General features: G+C 43.7%; 2 protein-coding genes across 2 annotated transcripts in view; one reads left to right on the top strand and one right to left on the bottom strand.

Moving 5' to 3' along the window:
• Positions 1-6,746: 6,746 nt before the first annotated feature.
• T265_14767 (hypothetical protein) overlaps positions 6,747-10,923 on the bottom strand; it is a gene marked incomplete at both ends in the record, with an annotated part of 9,746 nt that continues 5,569 nt past the window's right edge. Inside the window, 4 exons of the mRNA XM_009175142.1 lie at positions 6,747-6,958; positions 8,113-8,188; positions 9,052-9,241; positions 9,558-9,651. Coding sequence (XP_009173406.1) covers positions 6,748-6,958; positions 8,113-8,188; positions 9,052-9,241; positions 9,558-9,651 — 571 coding nt within the window. The remainder of the gene's footprint in view (positions 6,959-8,112; positions 8,189-9,051; positions 9,242-9,557; positions 9,652-10,923) is intronic.
• Positions 9,041-10,923, top strand: part of T265_09135 (hypothetical protein) — a gene marked incomplete at both ends in the record, with an annotated part of 4,095 nt that continues 2,212 nt past the window's right edge. Inside the window, one exon of the mRNA XM_009175132.1 lies at positions 9,041-9,089. Coding sequence (XP_009173396.1) covers positions 9,041-9,089 — 49 coding nt within the window. The remainder of the gene's footprint in view (positions 9,090-10,923) is intronic.

Below are 10,923 nucleotides of genomic sequence, written 5' to 3' on the forward strand. Positions count from 1 at the left end.
AAACAACTAGGGAACTGCACATCAGAATCGGTGTGAACAAGGAGTACGCAGACGAATAGTCACGAAACACAAATGAATATGAGGCGATAAACCGAGACTCGGTATCGGCGCGACATATACCAGACAGTGAAAAGATTTGGAGAATGTTGATTCTCTGAGATGAGGACTGAGGTTCACACCACGGCAGCTGATGCATTAGCAACCACCAGGCATCCTAACGTGAGTAGAATAAAAAGCGTTAAACAGGCAAATGCATGAAAAACGGTTTTAGCTGAGCGGAGTCGACATATGGTCGTGTACGACTATCACTAATGTGATGTGGGCCTTAACCACAGCTAATCAAATCCACTGAACCTGTCCAGACTGGTTCGATCGTCCTTTTTTGTTAAAGGTGAAACGTTGCAATCAACGTCTGGCCAACATTTCTAGGATAGCTGGAGGTTCACTTCGACACTCGATTGATGGTTGTTGGTCGGAGTACATTGTCTGGATGTTCACCGATCCTCGGGGAGGATCTAGCAACCAGCAAGCCATGAAATTAGAATTTAATTAGCTGTTATGGTGCATACCAAAAGAAAACATATTACGAGTTGCCTGAAAAATTTAGTGATGAGCAATAACAGACGTATGCGCTACTCATAAAGTTGCTGAAGAATTCGTTGACAGCCCGCGACCGGTTTCGCCCTTATAAAGTTGCGAATTCGTTGACAGCCCGCGACCGGTTTCGCCCTTCTTGAGGCTCATCAGCTAGGTGCAATCCCCGAGTTTCTGTCAACCAACCTTTCTAATTGAGACCAAATTGCACGCGAAATATACTCATTCGCGAACAAATTTGGTTTTGCGGGAGACTCACCTGGAACCCAGCTGAATCTCTCGTTTATGATGTTTTCAAATGTTTTCAAATGAGTGTATTTCGCTGATTTCGTGCAATTTGGTCTCAAATAGAACATAAGGTTGACGGAAACCCGGGGACTGCGCCCACCTGACGAGTCCGAAAAATGGCGAAACCGGTCGTGGGCTGTCGACGGATTTTCAGCAGCCTCATGAGTAGTACGTTACAAAGATATCCAGCAGGAAAGTTTAAACCTCGCAATCTTCCGGTTGGCTGTTTGGACACGTAGCTATTTGGCCCATCAGCATGGCTTGGCTTAATTAACAAGAGAAAATTTTGTTTGAGAAATGATGTGTCTAATGGGGAAAAACGAGTCCGATATTACTGATAGATGAAGAGAAATAAACATTTATTCATGATTGAAATTGTTCCAAGGTGGGATTTCTACATTTTAAGTCCAAATCACTATTTATTTCCTCGTGTCCACTTTTCATAAGGTACCCAATATGCTTCAGAGTTCCATGGGACGATAATCAAAAGAGTAAAACACAGGGAACTACAATGTCGCATCCACCTGTGGTCTCTAAGGATAGACATTGTTAACTTGAATGTCGAATGATGCGAAGCCTGCTCTGAAGCAGATATGTTCAAGTTACGCCCATCCCAACAATCTTAAAGTTTCTGACGACCGTTGACTTCAGTGACTATAGAGTTTCGTGGATGTTACGACAGAGTAGCCCACACCAGATCGCAACATATGCACAGAAATTGCGTTTTGCCCAACTTGATTGTGTAACCCCACCCACCTCACTTTGTAACTGCCCTCCAAGAAGGCAGCTTGCCACTTGTCGATCAGGTGACCCGTAAAAAGATTTACGGTATCACGTCTTCCTTCACAAACATACGCACGACCAAGAAATCCGCCTAACTAGAGTAGACGCCATTCTGTTTCTCACCTTAAGACATGTGGAAAGACTGATCGAAATTCCCAGACAGCTCATTACCGATTTCGCCTTGTCTATGGGTCACCATTGTGAGAAGCTGAGGAAGTGAATTCCTTACTCAAACAGAAGTGTGGTTGAGGTTTCACTTTAGAGATCATGCGGTCGATTAGATTCCTGGAGCTGCAACGTCAGGGATTCGTCGCGAAGGCATTCAATAAAGTTTCTCTCGGACAACAATCCAATACTATTTAATCGGACCTTTATTGACCATCTTCTCAAGGAACCTTGGGTTAGTCGGTGTGTTGCTCATTGGACGCAACATTATCGACATGGGGGACTCGAGTTCTAATCACTTTTTATACAAGCAGTTCCACCTCTCACACGGTATCTGCTGTGCTCCAAAACTTCCGTGGAACAATAATACACCAAGTCAAAAGCATGACGCGCTGCGTCCATTTGTGGTCGTCTAGTTTTGGATGTGTGAATGTCCAATTGGAAAGTCATCATACCTTATACCGTGATACATGCATGATCTCTATGGATAGACATTTCTAGTTTGACTGTGGCTGTCGTCTGCCCGATAAGATGAAATGTGTGACTAAATCCACACTATAAGACGTTTGTCTAAAGTCGTGGAATTAATTAGCATCTCTTAGACAGATGTGTGCGTTTAAACAAGGGTGGTGGGCGATTTCGCGGTACATTTTGGTGCGTTTCCAGAAACCTTGTAAGTGGTGTATCCGTCCGTACATGTGTCACGATATCTCGAATATCGTACCAACTGAAACACGAGACGGCTTGGTTCATCACATTCAGTAGCCTGGATACATCACAAACAAGAGATTCAGCTGGGTTCCAGGTGAGTCTCTCGCAGAACCAAGTTCGCTTGTAGATAAGCACTAATATTTTCGGGAACTTTTCATCAGATCATCACATATGCAGTGTGAGAACTGAACATCACTTCAGTAGTTGACTAAACGAGGAACTACCTGGCCAACTGGGTGGTATAAAAGCAAAATCTTAGCTAAGGAAACTACTCACAAGGTTGCTGAAAGCTCTTCAACTTCGAGTGTCGCACGAAATGGCCTCTGTGCAGCAAGTTAAGTTGAAGAATATCATAAACGAGGGATTGAGTTGATCTCTCATTAGAACCGCATCGGTACACAAGTGAGGGTTTGTGTGTGTGTGGCAAAAAATGTGGTTTGAAGGTCTGTTGCGTGAGAGGGTCTGGCAGCTTGTGTCACCTGAACAAGAATAGTTTACACTTCATCAGAATTATATTGTTACCGCCCTTAGGTATATATCGGCAACCTGGAAGCCCCTTTGTAGATGACTCAAAACGGTTAGCTGCAGTTGGTCATGTGACCAAACTCAATGATATGTGACGTGATCAAAACTTTGACTGTGCTAATCAATATGTTGGTATTCCGGCATCATACGTGCTGGCGTATTCTCTGACAAAGTTACTGAATACCTCCTGAAGTCACGTATCAATTGGCTTACTGAGTTGCGCAGACGAGGAACGAGCAGTGAATTTTTGAAAATTGTGCTTAAGACATCCACTTTGTTCACTCAGTTTAGCCTGAATACACCCGGATCGCCCAACTTTACAAAATTTATAACGAACTAACCAAAGTGGTCGCACGTTAACACATTGATCCGACTAGACGATAGTCTTCTTTTTGTGCGGATAGGGAACTGTTCCCGTTGGGCGTGGTTGCCGCATAAAAGGTAAAAATATAAGTCATAAACAAATGAGGACAACACGTTTTTACTGTTTTTGTTCCTGCTCACGCCACTTTATCCAAATGATAGATGATCCAATGCGGGCCTGTCAGAACTGTTGCTTTAGTTCATTCAGTGGCCTGAAATTGATTGATTTCGCTCATATAAAGTGCTTTCCGATGGCACAAACACCATAAATCTCCATTCGATACCGGAGGCTTTTTAGTATATCATCGAACGAAATAAGAGCGACAGAATATCTAGGCAGGGTTTCTACTCTCTACGAGCGATAACTATCAAGTGTTAGGAAGTTAGTACTCCTCACCATCATCTTCGACAGCATAACAACACTAGTGCTTAGCTTCTGTACAACCATGATTTGTTTGAAAGCTTTAGTGTGAAGAAAAGAATAAAAGTGAACGAGGAAGAAACTTAGCGCTGGCTTACTAAAATCATTTTGAGGTGTCTACACTCATTCAGGCAGTCCGAATAGAAAATGACAACAAGAACGTCACCGACATCGATTAAGAGCCAAAACTTGCAGCTTCTCTAACTAGGCGCAGTAGGGCTCGCAGGGTATGGTCCCTATGATTAACCCCGACAGCGAGATGCTTGAGGATGTGGGAAACAGATGGTGCGCAGTTATTGGTTGCAAAATCATTGCAAGATGAACGAAGTCTTCAGTCCTAGGTGCTGGGCCTACAAGGAGAGAGTTAGTAATGGGATGGAGAGAGGGGAAGAAAAAGTATGTGAAAGAGAAAGAAGAGAGGCGTCAACAGTAGCATTTTTTCGCTTACCCGTCCTGCCGTATGCAGCAAGTAAGGCGACCCGGCTGATGGCACCACGCGACGGCCGATGTGGCATGAGTTTATTTGTGGATGTGCAATTCATGGTTGTACGTGGGCTGGGATACTGCCAGGGCGCCCACACCTAGACAGGAGGACGATTAGGGTCCTCAACCAAAGCCTTTGGCTCGAAAACCTAACCGCAAAGCTGCGATGTTTGACTGGAAATGCAAGTACATTACCATTTTTACGGAACACGTAACCACCTCCAACCGGGGAGACTGTGTTCGTCGTACTTCTCATCATTGACCAACCTAGTATGAGAGACCCTGTGAGCGTTTCCCGGACACCACCCAGTGTAGCTAATGGGTCACCGAGGGACACAAGCTGTCGCACAGCGGTAGGGTACAGTATATTCGTGACGAAGTTGGTACTAGGGATAATCGGTAAATCAAGTAAGCTACCTGTAATTTCAGTATCTTCAGCGTTTTTTATGACACCCTTTTCCATAGTTGCACACACCTTGTCTTGGTTCAGACATGAAGAATCTGTCCACAAAAGTGTGTCTACATTTGTAACCCGATTGGCCTCCATCTTTTACTTCAATGCTCAGTGAAACGCCACCCAGCCATCTTTACTGGTGGGCCCGAACCAGTCACTACGTTTCTTGTCGAGGATATGTGACAGACTGTTGGACTGTCAGTGAATCATGTATGGGCGTTTCCGAAAATCCTTACACTGTTTTTCCCCCCCCCCCCCCCAAATCACGGATTAGCTATAATTCACTGCCTAAAACCATTAATGTGTGTAGGTACCTAAAACATTTGGATTGCTCAATGAAATTGAAGAACGCACCAAATATATAGTTCAGTACGATAGTGCGAGCAAATTGCACACTGAGGTTACTAATCGGTGTTTAGGTCCCCACAATACCAGAGCGCGAGCAACGCTACGAATGGTTTTTTAAGTTCGCAGTGTTAGACGCCTCAAGTAGAACATAAGGTAGACAGAAACCACATCTACCTGAGGAATTCAAAGAGGGGCTATCGAAGAGATTTCACCAACTTCCTTCAAGAATCTATAGTAGCACGATATCTCGAATATCGAACTTGCTGAAGCATGTGGCGGCCTTTGGGCAGCATGTTCAGTTGAAGAAAATCATAGACGAGAGATTCGGCTGAGATTTAGTAGATCTTCTGGTAATTTGCGACGTTTGTCGTTTGATTCAAACCCTCTCGAATGGCATGTCAATGCCAACCCAGTGATGGTTTGGTTGCGTCTGTGTGGTTGACCGGTATTAAAGGTAGGCACGCTAGACCGTTTGGTGATCTGCTTAACCGTTTCTCATTGCGATACTTGTTCGTAGTTGGCTTTCCGTCCTACTGGTGCGCGTGTGATTTGGTGAAGCATTGGTCGAGTCAACTTGACTATTGGAACCGAAATACGGTTGCATGTGGAAAGGAAATTACTGGCCGGCTGCGAAATAGTCGATTGATTCTAAATGTCAGGCAGCACTCCATCACCTTTGTTGATATTTTTTCTAAACTACGACTCCAGGAATTGAATGCACCTGATGCTTTTCTTTGAAAGAATATTATCTGACAGTGAATGATTCTCAACTTCACCTACTTTGGCACTGACTAGGCTCAAACCAGACCAATGCAACTTCAATGGCACTATCGATCATCAAGTCTGAAGGTAAGCTTTACTACGATTTTCTGTTCCATCGTCGAAGACAAAAGACTCCTTCAACTAGATACCCCCAGTTTAATTTTCAAAAATGGTTCTCGGTTCTTTCAAGAGGCTAATTTTCTCCCAGCAGTCCGCAGGATGACTCGTTTGATGGGAACATTTCATCCGGGCAATGCAACCGACAGACAACAATATCGCCGGAATAAATCAGTCTTGGTTGCTCAAACGTAGTCATTCCTAAACCTCCCTTGAGCCTAAGGGGCACAAGACATTTGAATCGTATATGTTTACCGTTCCAGGTGTTCTTCATATGTACGGAGATACAGACGGAACCGTGTTCCTAACGGTTCACTTCAGTCTGAGATCTCGGTCCTAGGGTTCGCTGACTATCTGATATCCAGTCCATTATTGGATTGCAAAGTCAAAGAGAACTGCTTACTAACAAGATCGTCGGACAACCAAGATGTCATTACCATACATGACGTCGGCTGTAGATCATTTGACTATGAAGTTCACTCTTTGCTCCGAACCAGGCATTAGAATACTTGCTATAGAAGAGACTGTTGGTAACTGAGGTAGCAGAGATGGTCTTTGGTTTGTTCGCTGAGTTGGACAATTTGATTGCAAATGTTTCATCACCAATCGAAGTGACATCATCACTGCGTTGTTAGGGTGCACGGTGGAGCGTAGCGATGGGTCGGTGGTTGTGCGCTGAGTAGTGTTGTGTGTGCTAAAATGCATGCTGCTAGCTGGGGTTAACCTTCGATCACGATTGGTTGTTCCGTCGGTTGGTTCCATTGGCTGTTCTGTTATCCTGTGTCCTGATTGATCGGTGACCTTGCGAATTGTGAACCTGGCCTCCTCTGCTCTCGTGCTCTAATCGAACCTGGAGTGACCTCTGTCGTTGACCTCTCTGGGTTCCGGCTTGTGACCTTTGTTGATCCGACTCCAAGCAGTTCCGAATCCGATATTTGGCTCTCCTTGAGCATTGATGTGGAAAGGACCAACGCACAACCACCAACCCATCGATCGCTACACTCCACCACACCCCCCAATAACACACCGATGATGTCACCTCGATTGGTGATGAAACGTTTGCAATCAAAGTGCCTAACTCAGCGAACAAACCAACGACCAACTAGAACACTTGCCACTATATGTTCTGGGAGGATATTGACCGGGTATTCATCAGCCTGTCGAAATTGGAAGACTTGAAGACTGAAACTGATGATCGAGTAGTAGCATGCCTCATCTCAGTGATACTGTAAAAAAAAGTTCAGTGCGGACCCGAATAAAGTAGATTCCCTAGTCTCATCAGACCTTTGTCATAGAAAATGGATTCTAATAAAGCACATGCTTGTTAATAGCCTACGAGTAAAAATATTGATAGTCGGACTGGGCAACTGCTGTGTGGCAATTCCAGGGTGAACAAGGCGTGAACTACAGTCATAGTGTCCTCTTTGGTGAACGAAAACGTGCTCTTTGTCTGACAGTGACCTTTAAATGTGGAGGAGGATTCTGTGTTCAACAAAAGCTGGCTGTTACTACGATTTTTGCGATATGTGGCTTTTCAGGAAATTTACCTTACTCTAATAGACGTAATGCACTATTCATAAGGTTGTTGAAGACTGTTCGGTGGCCAACGACCGGTTTCACTCTTCTTGGAACTCATCAGGTAGGCATAGTCCCCGCCAGCTTTATTTTCTGCTTAAACCCAAAGTGAAATGATTTCGACAAATATACCCATTTGCAAATCAATTTGGTTTTCAAGGGTGACTTAAGTGGATATCTCGTTTATGATGTTCTTCAACTGAATGTGCTGCACAAAGGTCGCCTCATGTTTCAATTGGTACGATATTCGAGAAAAGAAATCGCGGCTTTCACAAAGGATACTACTCACAAGGTGGCTGAAAACTCTGCAGAGGTCTACTAGAATTCAAAACAACTTTCTCATCTAATCTAATCTCATGTTGTTTAATTTACACTCAACAGTAGTATTGTTGGGTGCAAACGGAGCGCTCAATTTCACTCACAACGAGGCTTGAGAGGGGAAGAACACCGTTATCCACAAACTGGCTTGGGGGTGTCATTCCAAAACAAAAGTTTCGAGAAAAAATCACCAAACAAAACATACCTGTAGTGTTCAGCGCCGTTCGAAGGGGTTCTGAAAACGTCTCGCATATGGTCATGACAAGGTTCATCCCATATTTCTGCATGAATTAAAAACCGTTGAAAATAAATATAGTTGAAACCAGTCCTCATTGAGGTGGGTGACATTTCGCTTTCGTTTCGTCTCATTTGCAGGGCTTGAAAAACTCAATGTGAATGCCGGTCAACCAGTAGAATCCCATTCCCAGTTGCAACATTTTTTCACGGTCAGTTGTATAAGTGGCAAAAGAGAGAAAACCCCTCACAGGCAAGTTCATGAGTTAGGTTTTGCGGTGCCAACTATAGAACATTTACGATTCAGAGAAACCAAAGAGAAGTAAGACCACAAGGGTCGACTTTAATTTTCCCTCCTAGATGAGGTGCCTCTGAAAAAATGTGCTGGGCCTATCTTAGGTCGAAGCCCCTTTAGAAAGGTCATAACAGGCAGGAAGATTATATTGAGAAGCTGGGTGCCTTCAGTGTAAATCAATAATTCATACAGACAAGTTTGAGTGGAATGCATTGAAGTCAGTTCACTCTGCAAATAGCCATACCTTTGAGTAGTAGAGATGGATGTGGACAAAGAAGTTGGTCACCACAAACACAACAACCCGTTGGTGACTACACGAGTTTTGAATGCAGACAAAGCTTCCCATTCTTAACAAATCACTACCATCGTCATTGACAGCTACGCGTGATTAGAACACTGGTAATTCACTGTTATACAGCCACGTCAGTTTAGTTGAATGAAGTCTTTTAATTAAAACCAGAAAGAAACCGGACAAGGAAGGGGACCTAGGGCTAGCCTATCAGAAGTGCCTGAGGTAACTACACCTCCAGCAATTATTCGGACAATCTGGATAGAAACCGACAACATAAGCGCTACTGAAATCGGGTAGCCACCATTTAGATCAATGTCTTCAACCGAGCACAGGGACGGTCCCATGGACCCCATGCTGAAGGGTGAACCGCACCAACAGCGCACAAACTTTTTGAAACATCTTCGTTCCCTTCTGCCGTGTCAAATTCCGACCACCTCTAGATTCCTTCCACTCGGAATTAGGCATGGAGAACTGCGCCGGCCGAAACAGGTCATAACTTGACATATTGATTGCCTACTCAGAGAATACTGCCAAAGGTAGACCATAATTTCACACACGGTTGGTCTGCTTGGTAGCGGTGTTTGATTAGCAAACGCATAAAACTTTTATCGACCACCGTTGACTGGCATGCACATGGTAAACATTTATTCTTCACGTGCTTCCAAATGCAGTTAACACAATCTTCCCAGCAGTGACGCGTAGAGTAGAGTGTAATAGGTATTTCTGGTTTGATGTTCACCTTCATGGATCCTCAATGTGTCAAGTTTTCTGAGTGACCTGATGCAACTGAATAAGGCTCACATCCCACATGAAGACGTAACTTGCTCACCTGTTTGTACATTTCCCATATGGCCTTCATATGAAGTCGGCTTCTCTTGGTCAGTATTGATATAAATATTTGGGCTTCTGGTGGAATCTTTGGCCTGGAAAATAAAAAGACCCGTTCTGGGTATTTGATGGTGACCAAGAATTACAGTTGCGTCCACGTTTGGAAGTCAAATAATGAGGAACTTTTTGATGAACTGAGTAAACTCGTGGCTTAGATTCATTTAACGAAGTTTTTGTGGACCAATAGTCCATCAAACTATCATAAATTATCTCCTCGAGGATAATCCCCAGGAACAAACCCTTCCCTGGAAGAGGCCATTTTGGTGGTATTGAATTCATTCTGTTGTAACCCCGTCCATCAAGGAAACGACCAATTTGAGATACTACCTCGAGGCAATAGTGGGTGGAAACTAAGTAAAGCATGACTGGCTACTACACTCCCTTCTTATAGAAAGAGTCATTTGCACTCGGAACATCAGGCGAACGTTTTTGAGCCCCACTGATAGGTTCTTGAAGATTCGTACAGGTGGAACTCTTTTGTGGGCACAAACAATTCTCCCTAGTTCTGTGAACACAACTCAGAAGTCACTGGATGAAGTTGGACTATCAATTTGGAAGATTAGGCTGCTGAAGGGACTTGTTTTCATTTTAGGTATATCAACTTTAGCATTGCTTTCCTTTTACTGTAGTCCCAGCACACTCGTTTGCAGCTTTTATTAGACACTTCATCGCTTGATTTGACCACTTGTGCCACCAGCAGCGAGGTTGATTAAATGACGTGTTTCACTCGTTTTCTTTCGAGATTCCGTAGTAACTTTGCAACAACCTCTTTCATGTGCTCAAGTATCATCAAAATTACCGCTTTTTTTCAGAAAGCAAAGAGCTGGTAACCTTCAGTGTGGGTTTCATCCCTCGATTAAGAACAGTTCACACTGACAAGCCTCGAACTACTGTACAACGCTTTAATTCTTGATAGAAGTATAAGATCTCGTAATTTCTGTAAAAATGTCTTTCCTAAAGTGCACTAGTTCCACACTGAACGGTTGAAAATTGTTTAGCTATTTCCAATTCGTTGTGTGGGTCTCATGAATCCCTTGGGAAATTAGTGTTTTTCGGAATCTACAAATCTCTAGTGGAGAAAATTTATTTTTCCAGGAGACGCTAGATTACGTGACGTGAACTGTTGTTCCCAAAGGTTGACCAGTGCAAATTGACAACACTGCTAATCATCAGCCTCACTGTGGGAGGGCATGATTCTCGCTCCAGTACAAACAGTTGCTGTCTTGCATGTCTCTGAAGATATACTTGGTGCCCTTCGGTATTCAACATGGGTTGACTTTATCTAGAAGCTGAAATACGTGACAGAA

This window comes from Opisthorchis viverrini (assembly GCF_000715545.1).
Source record: "Opisthorchis viverrini unplaced genomic scaffold opera_v5_259, whole genome shotgun sequence".
In the NCBI taxonomy this organism is placed as follows: Eukaryota; Metazoa; Platyhelminthes; class Trematoda; order Opisthorchiida; family Opisthorchiidae; genus Opisthorchis; species Opisthorchis viverrini.